Here is a 16,649-nt window from a genome sequence, read left to right as displayed (position 1 = left end):
GTGTGCTTAAATGATTTTGCTTTTCCAAAAATTCATATCGAAGCTGAATGACGCGTAGCAAAATCTATTTGCAACGAAGTAGGTTTGCCGCAGGGTGCAATGCGATTAATAAATTCCTCTCCGTTGCATGCTTTGTGTACGCATTATAACAGTACATATGTGTTTTGTAAAAGTCCTTGATCAAGTTCGGATCTACCTCATCTGGAGCAGAGAATGTAGAGCGAAGCGGGAGGTCTAAAAGTTTTCCTAGAATTAGATGGTAGATTTGAATGCAGGGTCTAGAGAGGCTGTAGTTACAAGGTACAATAGATTATAATACACACAAACCCTCATTTACTTAGTATTACTTTTAAGGAAGTTCACTAGTATCATTCTTATCATTACTATTATTACTCGATTAATAAGATCACAGTGCTTGCATTAAAAACATAAAATAGAGAGATGCATTAAATTTTATTCACTGCGATACCATTTAAACCTTAAGCATTAATTCTTAGATAGCATATTTATTTAATAATAAAATAATTTATATTACATGTGTATCTGCATTTACCGAATGTTCAAGCTATGGATCACTCCAATTCTCCTTATTGCTGGTACTCAATTTACTTGCTCGTTTCATTATTTATTTAAAGATGGATGTAATAGGCTGGAATGTGGAGCCCCAGCGTTTAGAGAGTACATTGTCACTAACAGATTTGCGAGCGAAATTATTTCCTGTGGACAAGCTTGATCGTGCACCAGTGTTAAGCGAAGACAAATACACTCCGAAAACTTTAGTAGGCAATTGGTTCGAACGTAGGGTAGTCCATATTCCCGAGCTTGTTCAGTGGAAAACTACGTACGATGTAGATTATATACCTCGTGTTAACAAAAGTTGGAAAGAGAATCAGCTTATAAAATGGGATAATATACTTGATCTTGAGGTACACGAACGCAGAATATTCTGGAGATATACTTTTCAATGCGCGGCGTCTTTAAATAGCATTACTTTATTCGTGTAACAATGTAATCGAATAACTTTAAATGTAAGGGTTTACCTCAAGAAGTATTATTAGATCATAGAAAGGAATATTATAACAACATGACAACAACTTATGATTTGTGTTACAATATTCTGCCGAAAAGTCTCGATACACCTAGATTCAGATCCTATCACGCAAGGTACATGTTACTTTTCACACGTATTAGCTAATTCACATTTAATCATGTTTCTTACGATTGTCATTAAATTCGATGTTAAATGGATGTGTCTTATAAAATTTGCATTTTACATTTGAAGACAACGAAAATGGATCCCTGAACAGGATCTTACCAAAAGTTATGGTTCTTTAACACAATTCGGATTAAAGGACGCGTTGGAGCAAGAAACGCGTAAAACTTCGGACGAAGGTGTAGCGAAGCGTCGATGGTGGTCTACGTATAACGAAGAAATTGGGAAGTTGAGACCGGGACATGTTGAAAGAAGACCCAAGTAAGTTACATAGAACAAGTTTAATTAAGTACAGTCTTTACGTTACTCCTGATTGTAAATACTAAAATATACTATTTTTAAAGATTTGCCAGACGGGTAGTGGACTTTAATGTACCAGATCTTACACACTTTGAGCGTAAGTCAGCAGACATCGAACGTTGCTTACTTCCATTCAAAAGCAGGAAGGAAGAACTGAAAACGTAGCTTCTCAGATTCATTGTGATCTTTATTTCATTAAGTGACATAATAAACGTGTTATATGCTTCTGCACAATCTGCAGAATTCATTTATGGTTTACGCGTGTACAAAATTGTCGAACGCGACATATCTCTTAGAAACTAATCTCTTCGCACTTATCTTAAATCGATTAAAAGTCGCAATTAAATCATTAGTACAGTCTTATTATTGCGTACTTAAGAAAGAAACAATAGTTACGTGGAAGCTCGTAGATACAAGTGTTAAGTAGTATTAACAAAGTATAATTAGAAAGCTTAAGCTTAGTTGTGGTTTAATTTCAAAGTAATTACAAAATATATTCAACATAGGGTAACATCATCAAAATCTTTACTCCGATATTTCGTTTCGCTTTATGGTATTGCTAACTTGTACTTTTACCGCCTGCGGTTCTTTAGTTATAAAATCATGCGATAATTATAAAGAATACAAATCTCTTTGTTGGTGGTAAAATGGCATTTACTATTCGCGAATTTCTTACCATACTCTCGCGTTAAAATATCTTTTGGGGCAATGGAATGCAAAGATAGAAAAGAATTTTGTATCGAACAATTAAGAGATGTAAATGCTGACACGCAATTGTGTATCATACCCGTAAGAAGTTACAGCAGAAATTTAAAGTATTATTAATATTAAAATTACATTTATAGTTTTCAGACAATGATTTTTTATTCTGAAATAAAACATAATAGTACAAGATTGCAAATACCAACATTCGCAGAAAAAGTTAACAGCCACCGCAATAACGTCATAGTCTTAACAAGATTTATAATTTGTGTTAATATATTTTAATGAAGTCATAAGAATGAAAATGACGGTATCCTTCTTGCAAGCGCTTAGGTGGTAATAAAAAAATGAAACAAAGATTACCAGTACAAAGTGGACATTATTTCATATTATTTCGATAATTCTTAGTTCTTAAACTTACTTCGGCTACGCACTAATGAACACACATGAACGTTTTTTTCTTTTTATCACAAGTTTCACAGTTTAGAATGTCATACGAATTTTTCATCACACCAGAATCTTCTGCTATTATGCTCTCAACTTAATATTCGGTTTATTGTCCAGGCTCGATACGTTATAAAAATACGTATGAAGAGGCAAGTAGTGTGTAGTTATGTTCACTTACGCTAATGCAGAAATTGAGTGGCATCAGCAGAGATCTATAAGAGAAACTTTAAAATTGGCAGTAGTAACACCTGTTCGTCAACAGAATGAACGATCCTATTTCGTTTATCGATTATTAGTCACTGACATAGTAATTACTATTTGCTAAAACGGTAATCACCTTAATCGATAACAGATAACTAAGGCGCATATAAATGGCAAATGTGTAAATCAAAGAGAAATGACGAAAATAGAATATTATTTCGTACCCTGTTTAACGTAACAAAGTAGTACATAACACTATTATGTTTAATATAACAGAACCACATAAGAGCGCTGGTAACCAAACGGGGCTTGTTACAATAGTGGTATGACTAGGGAACATCTGCATTTCAGAGGGACTCTTCATGTCTGTTACATTTATGCTCTGCCGCTGCAAACATTGGTCCATAAAAGCTGGACTGCTCCTTTGATAATTCTGAGGCGGCAATAATGTTTGCGGGCTGCAGAGATTAGGTGACGTGAATATCATCGTCTGGTTACTGCTTGATCTTTTTAGTTCTGCGAATGGGGACTGTATGCTCTGCTGACTGTAGGACCTGACCGGACTGATATTATTTTGCCTCGGAGTGTAACAAGACGGTGTTGTGTCTGATAGGACTGAGCACTGATCGAATTCGTGTACAGATGGTTCCCTGGATGGGGCGAAATTAGAACCTGCAGATCCGAAGCCAGAACTCTGGCTAGATGATCTGGATAACGTTGGCGTGTCTATTCCATCTTGCCAGTATCCACCGGCAACCCATGACGCTTGCGTAACCGATTTCAGTTTCGGCGGTGATAAAATACTCTTTCTACCAGACGTGTTGTTTAGTTTCTTGAACAATTCAGAGCTTTGTGTACTATACACTTTCCTTTCGAATATCTTGGGTGCTTTAGTTATATACTTAGGTTTATCCTCGCTTAAAGACAATGTGCTTAATGTGCTTAAACTATCATTTAACGAATGGCTTTCTGTCATGCCATTTTTGTACGGAAACATGGAATTAAAAAGCACACTGTTATCATTAATAGATGTTGACGATAACTGTAATTCTTGATTGGCACTGTAAGGTGAAATAACGCTGAATTAATGTACCATTCCGTCTGTTACAGGCATAGATCAAGATGAATTAAAGAACTGAATTAAATTACTTACAGTGGGCTTTGAAAAACTGTTAATTTGGGAGTGGTCGAATTTTCCATACAAAGAGGTGTATAGTTGTTCATTGTATTCGATGGCAACTGGCTAGTAATAGTATCGCTTAAGTCGCTATTAACTGTCGTATCAAAATAATTGTGCTTATCAATTGAAGTCGCCGTACACGAATCGGACAATACTGTATTTCTTGCGAAAGGTTCGATCTTTTTGAATGACATATTTTTACTTAATGTGCTTTCGTGGGATCTAGGCTTTACATTAACGAAGCCTATAATTGAAACAAATACCATTATCTAAAATAATAATTGAAAATTAATAGATTTAATGCGATCTTGTCGAGGTGTAATTGTTAATGGGATTACTTTTTGCTTGAAATTGTCTTACCACGTGATAGTGAGTGATATATTCGATAGACAGCCATGTATTCTGTAAATCTGCTTTCATTAACTTTAAGTCCTTAAATGGTAACAATATAGTAATACAAATCCATAAAAACATAAGCAATATGTCAGAACTTTTTCTTTTGGCCGGAGCTACCCAGCAAGCACATAATTGGAAGAATAATCCTCCGATTGGTAGAGACACGATATTCATGTTATACGCTACCATGGAGTCCAAGATCGTTGAAATTACTCTGAATACAGGTTCAGAAAATTTTGGATTCTACGAAAGATGAAAATATTACGAGCAAAAGTATTTTCCTTAGAACCCACCACTAGGGAATACAATCCCGGCCATTATTTACTATCCTGGGATATCCTTTATATCACATCCCGGGATTTTTGGAATCCAAAAAACAGCCGGGATCGCGGGATTGTAATCCCTACCCACCACGTAACGCAATCGTACATACTTACGTTAGCAATTATACAAAAGGGTTTCTGTTTAAATAACAACATCTTGTATTCGGCGAGCCGCAACGCTTGTTTGTGTAATATATTATGTACTGTAGTTTTACACCCTGCGCACAACGGATACTGTTGCTCTAAACTCTGTTTAAACTGTTCTATCTCATGGTCGTAGCTCTTCTCATTTACAGGTTTATAATTGGACAATTTTGATATCTTTAAGCTTTCGTTCATATTACATTGCTTGCAGAGGCCATTCTCTGCCACTTTTTTAGTCTCCGTACCTTGGCTGACTGTGCAATATCTTTTGATTTCAGGTGATACAGTCTTATATTGTTCGGGTATACTATATGCGTAATCGCCATTCTAAAAGTTAAGATGAAACAGAATGTGTCGTTTCTGAGTCAAGAGTCTTGTACTATTACTTATTCTACGCAGCGATATACTTATATACATATATAGTATAAAATAAAGTCCCCAGTAAGCGTCTCTCTGTTCGAGTTAATGTCGAGAACCCCTGGTAGGAATGCGATGCAATTTTAACCATTTTATAGAGCATTTCTCGAGGAAGATTTAGGCGTATGAAACCTTAACTTATGACAAAATGAAGCTGAGCAATGACGATTTTAGCGAAGCATTCTTCGAGAAGCTCTGTCAGGTGGTGAGAGGCGCATCGCTATTCCGACCAGTTGCAATGTTTTTAAAAACGACGAAACATGTCACTTAGAAAACTAATTCCGCTAGCTTGTAAAATAAAACTCAAGTCGTTTGAACCAATTTTAAAAAAGTTATGCGATTTTAGAGTGTCAACTTACTTTCCGATGCGACTGTAACACATGTAACCCCATTTTGAGACCGAAAGGCAAAAAATAAACCTATTTACTACTATATAGGAGTTCATTTATCCAAACATCGTGGAAGTCGAGATTCGAACGACTGATAAGTTTGGATATAGTAAGTAATCGCTTACTTCGTAGTATTGAAACAATAATAAGGACTCGCTAACAAACTCGTTAAATTTTATAAAGATACTTGGAGTCCTGCTAAGCCACAAATGTGTATAATTTGAATTACAAGCAGCATTAAATTTGAACCAAATATATTGATTTACCTTCGAAAAGCCATTGTACTGTTCGCAATGTGGACACAACCACCACTTAAGCTGTTGTCTCCAAATCTTAGTGTTGTTGTTACAAAACCAGCAGTTCACTTTCACAGGCCACCTTAATCTAGCACATGAATGAAACGTGATACAATTTTTGTATTTATATTAAAAACAGAAGAACTAGCGGATATAGGAATGTGCTTACTTTAATTTTTGGAAGACAGTGATGATAGTGACGATAGTTAACAGAATTGTGGAGATTACCGGCATGAAATTGAACGACCAATCGAATTCCATTTTTCATGTGATGAAAGTATAAAAATTAAGGGCAGTGTTCGGTGTTCATCTCCCGCCAAGTGGCCGAAGAGTGCCTTCACCTTAACCTATAGGGCTGGAAGCTTGTATAAAAACCATGTATTGTCACGTGGCGTTACTAAACCTTCGCGTTGCACTTTAAACCACCGCGCGATTTATCAATTAATTGTTAAAAAAAACACTGCCCGCGAGTCGTGCTAAAGTCTTATAAAGGATTATAAAACAGTTAAACCCTAGCATCATTCATACATATTTCTATGTCACCGTCTACTTTATCTTATAAATGTTTGAGCACTAAGTACCGTTACCGCTCGGCCTTACCAACCCCACTTATCTCAGCATGGGGTGGACTACGAGAGTTTCGGGATAAAAATCTAAAAAATCATTGGTAGTCTAGAATACTAAATAAAAAATAAATCCAAGTGATTGTAACCGTCTTATAATTATTTTCAAGTCATAACATTTAGGTAAATAAGAGGTTTCGAAACTTTAGTGAATGATCAAGGAAAATGAAATATTTCGATATAGATTATTAAAAGAAAACATGAATGAAAATGAATACCATTTGAATTACCTCAGTGGAAATATAAAATTACTGACACAAATGTGTAAAGTAGTGAATATTTTATTTAAAATATGTACAGTAAAGGTTAATTTACAACGCGCGACTTGGTTTAGCGAATCCTGTTTGATTCACATTCATTATTCATGTATGTGCGTTTAATGAGTAGCAAAGAAGTAAATATATCTTTGTTGCTTTAATAATTTCTCATTAAGAAATTGAGATTATTAATGAATAGTTTGATAATCGATACGTGGAAAATTCATTAGTCGATGTGACGCCGATAGTCGAGATATAAACACACTTTTGGAATTAATCGATTGTCTGTGCGGAGATCGACCATCGGTGGACCATCGGGCATCGACTGTGGCAGGAATCGGTGACAAGCAATTCTTAGAGCAGCAGTGGTTATAATTGTTAAGTTTTGAATCGTATTTTGCATTCCTCTTGATAAGTAAATGGCAATATAAAATAAAAATAATTACTGTTCGGAATCGGCCGTAAGCTGTGACTGTAAAGATGACGCTCACGAATAAGGTATGCGCTCCAGTCCGAGCTTTCGCGTAACGCTTTCTGACAAGTTCTTAACATTTCAAACGCTTATTTCAGATGGAAATAGATGAAAAGACTTCGAAGGGGGAAGGTTTCAAGCCGTATTATATTACTAAAATTGAGGAGCTGCAATTAATTGTAGCTGAGAAGAGTCAAAATTTGAGGAGGTTACAGGCGCAACGCAACGAGCTTAACGCAAAAGGTGGTGCCTCGTTTCATTTCTGTATCTACATCGTTCACCTCCACTCTGTACGTTCTTCGCTAACTCTCTCGCGTTTCTCGCCCTTTTTAGTACGTATGTTGCGAGAGGAGTTACAGCTCCTTCAAGAGCAAGGGTCGTACGTCGGCGAAGTTGTCAAGCCGATGGATAAGAAGAAAGTCTTGGTCAAGGTACACCCGGAGGGCAAGTTTGTGGTGGATATAGATAAGAACATTGATATCAACGATGTAACGCCGAATTCAAGAGTCGCGTTGCGCAATGAAAGTTACACTCTACATAAAATCTTACCAAATAAAGTCGATCCGCTTGTTTCTCTTATGATGGTGGAGAAAGTGCCAGATTCTACTTATGAAATGGTCGGTGGTTTAGATAAACAAATTAAGGAGATTAAAGAAGTTATAGAGTTGCCCGTTAAACATCCAGAATTATTCGATGCTCTTGGAATTGCTCAACCTAAAGGAGTACTTCTGTACGGGCCGCCGGGTAAAGAAGTCATTTAAAGAATGTACTGAAGTATTTTGTTCGAGCAAACGTGATTCTGTTATTTATAACTGTGTAATCAATTTACAGGCACTGGGAAGACTTTATTAGCGAGAGCAGTAGCTCATCACACCGAATGTACTTTCATTCGTGTGTCCGGCTCTGAATTGGTACAAAAGTTCATTGGGGAAGGTTCGCGGATGGTGCGCGAACTTTTTGTAATGGCGAGAGAACACGCGCCGTCTATAATATTCATGGATGAAATAGACTCGATTGGAAGCTCTCGTATCGAGTCCGGATCTGGCGGGGACAGCGAAGTATGTTTCACGGTTTAAATTCTTAATTCTGATTTCTCATTAAAACTCACGAACATTCTAACTAGGTTCAACGAACTATGCTTGAGTTGCTCAATCAATTGGACGGTTTCGAAGCAACGAAGAATATAAAGGTCATTATGGCAACGAACAGAATCGACATACTGGACCCTGCTTTACTCCGACCAGGACGTATCGACCGGAAAATTGAATTCCCTCCCCCAAACGAGGAAGCGCGTCTCGATATTTTGAAGATCCACTCGAGAAAAATGAACTTAACTCGCGGTATAAATCTAAGAAAGATCGCTGAACTTATGCCTGGTGCATCGGGTGCAGAAGTCAAGGTACATTGGCATTACTTCCAAATTAATAAAGCCCTCGCTAAGATCGGAATCTGTATTCATCTTTTATTACTTTGTTTCTTAGGGCGTGTGTACAGAAGCTGGTATGTATGCTCTCAGAGAACGTCGGGTTCACGTTACCCAAGAAGACTTCGAAATGGCTGTTGCGAAAGTTATGCAGAAAGACTCCGAAAAGAACATGTCGATTAAGAAGTTATGGAAGTAATTGGTTGCAGTCCTTATCTCATTCTCTCTGCATCCTTTGCATTTTTTGTAAAACCACTTGTGAACTCCATATAACTTTGAGGTGTATACAAAATAAAGATTATAGTCGTAAGAGAAAGTACTTGGGTTGATGCGTTAACGAATTTTCACTTCTTTGACCTCCCATATCTAAGAAACTAATTGCCATCTCAACTTGAAAATTTTGCGTGATTGATGTCTCATCGTAAGGTATCGTTTCGCATAAAATTCAGTTCCAAAATCGTGGGACCAAAAAGAGGCTATTTTTTGGGTCACTCTTTAATTTAACGCTGCCTTGAAAATTTTTTAAATCGAACATTTTCTTTCGCGCCATCTTTCTTTTAGTACCCCCACTCTTGGAACGACCGCATGGTGTTTGCGGCGTGTAGACCTCGGTAAATCAATGTTTTTAGGTAAAATAGAATTTCAATAAGAGGCATTGTTTGTAATCCAAAATGGGGAAGAAAGGAAAGATTGGAAAGCAGAGGAAGGATAGATTTTATCAGCTAGCTAAGGAAACTGGTATGTCTGCGAATAATACTGTTATATAGGTTAGATGAATACGTATTCGATGTGTCATAACTGAAAGCCTTATATTTAATTCACTTAACGAACACTTCTAAATGATATATATTAACTATCAAATTGTCCTATTTTGAAGTTTCTGTATTTATAATGCATCCAGCGTAAACAAAATCTTTCATAGGTTATGCATTGCAGGTTATAGGTCACGTGCCGCTTTCAAGTTGATACAGTTGAATCGAAAATTCGAGTTTCTACAGAAATCACGGGTATGCATAGATTTATGCGCAGCCCCTGGAGGGTGGATGCAAGTTGCCCGGCAAAATATGCCGGTATCATCCATAGTAATAGGCGTAGACTTGTATCCGATAAAGCCTATCCCAGGATGTATCAGCTTGGTAGAAGATATTACGACAGACAAATGTCGGGTTTCTATATCTCGCGAGGTAAAGACTTGGAAAGCTGACGTTGTATTACACGACGGAGCCCCGAACGTTGGTAAAAATTGGCTTCACGACGCGTACCAACAGGTCGTTTTAACGTTAGGTGCTCTTAAAATGGCGACGCACTTCCTAAGACCCGGCGGATGGTTCGTTACAAAAGTTTTTCGATCAAAAGATTATAACCCGCTAGTTTGGGTTCTGAAGCAACTGTTTAGAAAGGTGCATGCCACTAAACCTCAAGCATCGCGTTCTGAGTCTGCTGAAATCTTTGTCGTCTGCCAGTATTACATCGCTCCGGATAAACTGGATCCCAAATTCTTAGATCCGAAGTATGTTTTCTCTGAATTGGAGATAGAGTCGGCGAATAAGTTGAATGTGTACAATCCCGTGAAACAGAAGCGCAAAGCGGAGGGCTACCCAGAGGACGATTACACCTTGTATCACAAATTATCGGTGAAAGATTTTATAGCAGCTGAGAGCGCCGTGGAAGCATTACAGGATTGTTCTGAAATTGTTTTCGATGACGAGACGATAACAAGTCACGAAAAGACGACGAAGGAGATCGTGGAATGTTGCAAGGATATTAAAGTATTAGGTAAAAAGGATTTGCGGCTGTTACTTAATTGGTGGAAGACGTTGAAGGAATCCTTAAAGGAAAAAGAATCGGTGGCTGAAAATGTGGAGGAAGACGTAGCTGAGACGGTAGAAGCGCCGCCTATGAGTCAAGAGGAATTGGAAGATCTGGAGGACGAAGAAATTAGGAAGCAGATCGAGGAAGTGAAGGCGGAAGAAGTTAGAGAACTTAAGCGGAAAAGGAAGAAGGCCAACAAAGAAAGACAGAAATTAAATGAACGTCTGAATTTAAAAATGATTCATAAGGGGAACGAGGGCCCTATATTAGAAGGAGATGATATGTTTCGCTTGAGAGAGATTAAAACGTATCAACAGTTAGAGAATGTAACGGATCAGCAGCCCGATGTGCTGGCAGAAAGCGACGTGGATTCAGACGGAGAGCAAAGAAAGCCAAAGAAAGTTAGGTATGAGAAAGACGAAGGGTATTTGGATAGCTCAGGACTATATTACAAAACGGGGGAGAACGAATCCGAAGGTTCGAGCGATGCCTCGGACGATGACACGGCTAGTGAAAAGTCAGGCTTAGGTATCTAATGCTGCGGTGTTATTCATATAAATCTTCTGCAGGCGTACAAGATTGAAATGCTTTAATGTATTTTTATTTTGTCGATAGGATTGGATGCGTCAGACGATGAAGGTAGAAATGAAGTTCGAAGAAAGAGAAAGAAAAATGACGATGATTCGGAGAACCCTTTGCTGACAGACTTGGATCATAGGGATAAGAAGACTAAAAGAATTCACAAAGCAGAGCTGTGGTTTGAAAAGGACGTATTCAAGAACTTAGAAAATGAAAAAGACGAGGATCTGGAGTTGGATCTAATGGTTGAAGAGTACAAAAAGAAAGGTGGCCGTATACTAGGGGAAGACGATTCGGCAGATAGTGAAAACGAAGATAAAGGGAAGAAGGGAAAGGATCCACAGAAAGAAAAGAATGAAGATGACGACGACGGTGATACTGACGATACAGACTCTGACTATGACGTGGAGGACATGATGGCTCCGAATAAAAACGTTAAAAAGAATAAAGTTGGTGGCAAAGATGGTTTCGAAATAGTTCCACAGGGAAATGGCGAGTATACTATTATTTGCAGACTAGTAATTAAATGTATATGCTAATGAATGTCTTCTTCTAATGCGTAGGTATAAAGCCAACAAAGAAGAAACATTTGTCGGAAGAGGATCTAGCACTAGGATCATTGCTAGTTCAAAGTAAGAAAGCTCGAAGGGATGTAGTAGACTCGGGATGGAACAGATACGCGTTTAACGACGAGAAGTTACCGGATTGGTTCGTACAAGACGAAGGGAAGCATATGAAGAAAGAAGCACCCGTACCCAAAGAGCTCGTCGACGAGTACAAGAAGCGGGTAGAGGATTTGAACGTCAGGCCAATCAAGAAAGTATTGCAGGCAAAATCGAGAAAGAAGCGCCGCGCGATGCGTAAGCTGGAAAAAGCGAAGAAGAAGATGGAAGCAGTCATGGAAAACGCGGACATCGGTGATAGGGAGAAGGCGAAACAGGTTCAAGCGTAAGTATAATCTTTTGTGTAGACCCGCTTCAGATGTACCATTTCATTTTATATTTCATTACCTTTTTCTCGTAGATTGTACCGGAAGGCTCATCAAGAACCGAAGAAAAAAGTTACTTATGTGGTAGCAAAGAAACATATGGCGCAGAAAAGGGCGGCACGACCTACTGGCGTGAAAGGACGTTACAAGATGGTCGATCCCAGAATGAAAAAGGACATGCGCGCGGCAAAAGCGAAAGAGAAAACTAAGGGACGTGGGAAGAGAAGTGGCGGTGGTAAAGTACCTCGAGGCAAGCAGAATAGCGATGGTAAAGCGCCTCGAGGAAAGCAGAGTAGCGGCGGTAAACCACCTCGAGGAAAGCCTAAAGTTCACAAGGGAAAGAAATGAAAGTAATTCCTATCCTGTCCTCTTCTAATTAATTGTTCCCACGCAGAAACCGCGAGATTTGTGAATTTTGTGAGCTCACGTCATTACTAAATCTGGATCTCCAACATAATATGGTTAGACGGTAAAAATATAAAACACACGTAACATATTTCGAGTGCAAAATGGATGCCATTTTGCAATACACTCTTGAGTGTATATACAGCACGTTTTGTACATAAATGTGTATTCGAATTACACAAGATCGCAAATAAACTATTTTGTACATAATATGCGTCACGCGTTGAAAATTATTACTGAATCGTTATCTTATAAGAATTAACCGATAACTTACGGATGCCAATGAACACTTCACCAATATTTACTACAACTTATTTCAGTGATTCACGTGCCATTGGCAGAAATAGATACACATATCTATACTATTATCGAGTTCATTAGTTATATACAATGTAGCAACACGTTGAAATTTCTAATGAAACTATTTTTGAATCATAGTTCAGCGTAGAGATTATTTTCCCGCCATTTCGTATTATTTCAAGGTTACACGGGGTAAGCACCCTAGTAACATTTATTGTTGGGATTTTGATGGCCAACTAATTCCCAACTTGGGGATACTGTGGGCCAACCAGAAATGCTACTAGGGCAGGTTCTATCGTTTTAGCATTTTATTATTTACAACAAACTGAGTAAGAATATGAGTAAAAATTACGTAAGACAGATATCGTAGACAGTTTAACGCACCTTCTATTTAAAATATGAGTGAATTCTGAAATATAAGTGTCCGTGTTGTGCTCGTCGTTACATTCAACATTTCAGTGGAAAAATGGTAATAACAATCTCGAATTTCACCTAATAGTTTTATCGAAGGGCGATTAACATACGTAATTAGATTCTCTCAAACATTTTCATTAACTACCTCTATTTGAACAGTATGGCTTCACCTGTTCGGTTCTCAAAAGGCACACCGCCATGTTTGTCAAACTGTTGCCAATGAAACGTATCTTCTCCTTCAATCACAGATATCACTTTTAAACATTTCTCATACTTAATCAAAGTATCTTCCACATGTAATATCTTCTATACCTTTCTCTACCTGTGTAGAAAGGGATACACTTTCCCATCTACATCCTTGATGCACGATATCGCAAGGTATCGTGCAACAAAGTGCCCACTTTTCCCGCCAATTCCAAACATACATTTCACATATTCATTTCCTAAACATCCTTTATTCTTTTCAATCACAATTCCCTCAAATCACATTGTAGTATGACTTTTGCCGGTGCACGCTATTAAATATCGTTTTACAAAAACAATCGCAGAATAAATGCGACTCATGGGAATTGGGGGCAGACGAAAAGTCGTTCCGCGATTCATAAAGTGATGTAGCGTGAGATTACGCTGTATAGTTAAGTACCCCTACCCACCTGTCTGCCTACGCGTCTCTCCCTCTCTCTCTCTCTGTGATCGACTTGAGCACACCGCTCCCCCGGCCCCGCTAACGGCATCTTTCGGAAAGATTCTTTCCCCTGGTGTATTCCGTGCATCGAGCATTCTGATGCAACCGTGGCATGCGTAGCGTCGGGACGCTGCGGTCGATGTCAAGGACAAGGCCGATAGCATTTAGAAAGATCGTTTCGCGTCGACGTCGTTGCAATGAAAGTGGCGTCGGCGAAACTTTTTTGGCTCCACGCCAAAAATCGCATCATCCGCCTTCCGGCTTCGTCATTGGCGCTGTTTCTAGAAAATCTGCATACGTGTCGACGCGTTGCCATCGCATTAAGCATTCTTCTGACTTGCATTTCGTTCTTGTACGTCTCTTCCACCGCTCTCGTTGCAATTTGTGAGGTTATGTTTACGCGGCTTCTCTTTTTTTTAACAGGCAGGAAATACCATTGGCGACATAACTGCACGCGGGGACAGTGTCAAGGCCGACGGAGGTGGTTTCGTAATACGATGAAATTCGGCTTTCTCTTCACCTCCACTACGAGTAGGATTTACTCTGGGAATTCCAGACCAGCCTTGCTTGGATTTGCCAGAAAGGAGGTGGCAGCTTTATTTAGTTTTCATTAAACTGAATGGCTTTTGTACATTTTCGTAAGTTCAAAAGCAACACAGGAATTTAGGTGTATAGTAATTGGAGGTCCCATTTAGTAATTTAGCAAGGTATGAAGTGGTCCAGCCTACAAATTGGCAATTAAAAGTTACACAGAGACGCAGTATTTTCAAGACATTTGAAAATTCACGTTCGCGTTCCATCGAAGCAACTTTTCATTTCAAGCGAGCTCTATTGTTGATGTTTCGTTAACACGCACGTGTGTGAGTATTGATCTACGACGTTGAAGCTGGCTTTCATACGAATTTCAATTGCAACTGGCTCCACCAGCGTTTGTTTTCATTATTTCGAAAATACTATTTCAGAAGCTCGTAACAGGTTTAACGTTAAGGGACACCGGCGATTCCCGGGTGTAGCGATACCCACTTGTTTCAATTTGCTTAGCGCGAGCCAAGCTCGCGTTCAGTGCCCGAGCACTTGTAGGCGCTGCTCGTAAATCTCGATGCATCGCGCGCCAATACTGATGAATATCCGGAACAGGAACTATTCCCAGCCTTCGATAATGATTTACCGCGAATAATATACAAAGCATTTACGCTATTTCGTAGATCGAATTCATGCATCGCTGTAGGAATACCGTTCTTGCCTTAGCCTGATCAATTTCCTAACCTAGTAAATACAAGCGATCAGCCTTCGTTAGACATAATGGGACGTTCGATTAACCAGTGGTCGCTCAATGTTCTGAAATCGTTGCGACCTACAAATCTCGAACTTTAAAGGTGAACGTGGTGAGGACCTTGAACTGATCGGATAGCTCGTAAGTCGAGTTAAAATTATGACCAGATATCGCGCCAGGAATATCCGCAATTGAGAAACAAGCGCGGTATCGCGAACGAGCAGCGTAGATTATTGAAAGGCATTCTGGCAACGGGCGCATACACAGATTCTTTCTGCGTCTCGATAATTGAATAGGAAGCAAGGAGGAATTACGTCGGAGCCGTTTACAGGTAATTATAGAGTATCGATTATTAACAGCCGGCAAAGTAGTGCCCCTTTTGTTTACGTTAGTCTCTATTTCTAAAATGCAAACAATGAACGACTGACGCACACACTACTCGGTCAAGTTTCCCAGCTTGGGCATCTTTTATGAAAGACTGTCTGTGTGTGTGTGTGTGTGTCTGGGTACCTTTACGCGGTTGGCGCTTACGTCAAGGGCGACCTCGACTTTCCACCGTCTCTAATCTGTATGAGAATCGGTCGAGACAAGCGTTTCGTTTCAACTACGTGACGGTAGATGTAAGTCGTTAAGACTTTATAACCTTTTCACGGCACTGGAGACTTTACGCCATTGTCGATGGCACCGTGATGGTAATTCATTCATTAATCTTATCCGAAGGAAATTACAATACAAATCGGCTTATGGCTCTGCCATGCCTCAATGGCGTGAATCTGTGAAATTCATAGAAGCAATTTATAACAGTTTGTCAGTAATAATTCGAGTTCTCGTAAAGCGACGTTAAAATTCTTATACCTAATTGAATAGCGCGGCACGCTTCCCAAAGAATAACAGTTTTAGCCACTGTTTTAAATTCGCTTTCCAAGTGACCGCTACGTGGCCCACGATATCGCGAAGATACCGCGGCAAATTCCACTATTTCCATCCTTGAATATTGATTACCCACAAACTATTTATAATCGCGCCCTTAATTTCGTTCGGACAAATATTTGCCCGATAGCCCTCTACTGAACGCGACTGTGCAGACTGATGAATACCCACCCCATTGTCACGATCTTTTAAAGATATCTAAAAGCATTTAAATTCGTCAATAAACCTTGGCGTTTTGTCGCGTCCTACGAACACCTCCTCGGACCTCCCTTTATCGAGATAACACCCACGCGTTCCCCTCCCCGAAAGGCGCGCATACACTCGCGTTCAGCCGTTGTTATTTCCGCGTAGCCTTGAACCGCGGAACTAGAATAGCAGCGTACCTAAAAGGAGGCGCGCTGATTGATAGTAAAAGTAGCCCACGCGGGCGCACCGAAAGGTAAAGGCCTAGAGGTGAGCTCGGAGGAGGCGGGAAGGAGA

At 39.2% G+C, this 16,649-nt stretch overlaps 4 protein-coding genes across 4 annotated transcripts; 3 read left to right on the top strand and 1 right to left on the bottom strand.

Annotated features, from left to right (window-relative positions):
- The first annotated feature begins 13 nt into the window (after window positions 1-13).
- On the top strand, window positions 14-3,250 carry LOC143370261 (cilia- and flagella-associated protein 107). Its single transcript, XM_076815145.1, has 4 exons — window positions 14-926; window positions 1,034-1,164; window positions 1,283-1,474; window positions 1,558-3,250. The coding sequence occupies exons 1-4, from the start codon at window positions 636-638 to the stop codon at window positions 1,676-1,678; spliced, it is 735 nt and encodes a 244-aa protein (XP_076671260.1). The 5' UTR covers window positions 14-635; the 3' UTR covers window positions 1,679-3,250.
- Window positions 1,680-6,642, bottom strand: LOC143370258 (uncharacterized). Its single transcript, XM_076815138.1, has 6 exons — window positions 6,178-6,642; window positions 5,979-6,096; window positions 4,877-5,233; window positions 4,404-4,682; window positions 4,017-4,312; window positions 1,680-3,924 (listed from the first exon to the last, which is right to left on the bottom strand). Exons 1-6 carry the CDS (start codon window positions 6,267-6,269, stop codon window positions 3,093-3,095), a joined length of 1,974 nt encoding a protein of 657 aa, XP_076671253.1. The 5' UTR covers window positions 6,270-6,642; the 3' UTR covers window positions 1,680-3,092.
- Window positions 6,643-7,176: 534 nt separating this feature from the next.
- Rpt6 (26S proteasome regulatory subunit Rpt6) lies at window positions 7,177-9,099 on the top strand. The gene is made up of 6 exons (XM_076815141.1): window positions 7,177-7,386; window positions 7,459-7,603; window positions 7,694-8,104; window positions 8,192-8,418; window positions 8,484-8,759; window positions 8,842-9,099. Exons 1-6 carry the CDS (start codon window positions 7,369-7,371, stop codon window positions 8,980-8,982), a joined length of 1,218 nt encoding a protein of 405 aa, XP_076671256.1. The 5' UTR covers window positions 7,177-7,368; the 3' UTR covers window positions 8,983-9,099.
- A 238-nt stretch (window positions 9,100-9,337) lies between these two features.
- On the top strand, window positions 9,338-12,777 carry LOC143370257 (pre-rRNA 2'-O-ribose RNA methyltransferase FTSJ3). Its single transcript, XM_076815137.1, has 5 exons — window positions 9,338-9,521; window positions 9,720-11,123; window positions 11,211-11,666; window positions 11,738-12,122; window positions 12,198-12,777. The coding sequence occupies exons 1-5, from the start codon at window positions 9,455-9,457 to the stop codon at window positions 12,508-12,510; spliced, it is 2,625 nt and encodes an 874-aa protein (XP_076671252.1). The 5' UTR covers window positions 9,338-9,454; the 3' UTR covers window positions 12,511-12,777.
- Window positions 12,778-16,649: the final 3,872 nt, after the last annotated feature.

Source organism: Andrena cerasifolii, chromosome 6 (assembly GCF_050908995.1).
Source record: "Andrena cerasifolii isolate SP2316 chromosome 6, iyAndCera1_principal, whole genome shotgun sequence".
NCBI classification, from domain to species: domain Eukaryota; kingdom Metazoa; phylum Arthropoda; class Insecta; order Hymenoptera; family Andrenidae; genus Andrena; species Andrena cerasifolii.
Note: the sequence above shows the minus strand (reverse complement) of the source record. Positions and strands in the feature narration are given on the sequence as shown.

What these genes read in the sequence shown, in the direction of transcription:
- LOC143370261 (XM_076815145.1), top strand. Translation starts at nt 636, where the DNA reads ATGGATGTAATAGGCTGGAATGTGGAGCCCCAGCGTTTAGAGAGTACA. An exon ending in TTCAGATCCTATCACGCAAG is followed by an intron (nt 1,165 to 1,282) that starts GTACATGTTACT and finishes TTACATTTGAAG; the next exon opens with ACAACGAAAATGGATCCCTG. An exon ending in CATGTTGAAAGAAGACCCAA is followed by an intron (nt 1,475 to 1,557) that starts GTAAGTTACATA and finishes CTATTTTTAAAG; the next exon opens with ATTTGCCAGACGGGTAGTGG.
- LOC143370258 (XM_076815138.1), bottom strand. Translation starts at nt 6,269, where the DNA reads ATGGAATTCGATTGGTCGTTCAATTTCATGCCGGTAATCTCCACAATT. An exon ending in CCTTTTGTATAATTGCTAAC is followed by an intron (nt 4,683 to 4,876) that starts GTAAGTATGTAC and finishes CATCTTTCGTAG; the next exon opens with AATCCAAAATTTTCTGAACC. An exon ending in ATATCACTCACTATCACGTG is followed by an intron (nt 4,313 to 4,403) that starts GTAAGACAATTT and finishes TTATTATTTTAG; the next exon opens with ATAATGGTATTTGTTTCAAT.
- Rpt6 (XM_076815141.1), top strand. An exon ending in CAACGAGCTTAACGCAAAAG is followed by an intron (nt 7,604 to 7,693) that starts GTGGTGCCTCGT and finishes CGCCCTTTTTAG; the next exon opens with TACGTATGTTGCGAGAGGAG. An exon ending in CATCGGGTGCAGAAGTCAAG is followed by an intron (nt 8,760 to 8,841) that starts GTACATTGGCAT and finishes TTTGTTTCTTAG; the next exon opens with GGCGTGTGTACAGAAGCTGG.
- LOC143370257 (XM_076815137.1), top strand. Translation starts at nt 9,455, where the DNA reads ATGGGGAAGAAAGGAAAGATTGGAAAGCAGAGGAAGGATAGATTTTAT. An exon ending in TCAGCTAGCTAAGGAAACTG is followed by an intron (nt 9,522 to 9,719) that starts GTATGTCTGCGA and finishes TATGCATTGCAG; the next exon opens with GTTATAGGTCACGTGCCGCT. An exon ending in TAGTGAAAAGTCAGGCTTAG is followed by an intron (nt 11,124 to 11,210) that starts GTATCTAATGCT and finishes TTTTGTCGATAG; the next exon opens with GATTGGATGCGTCAGACGAT.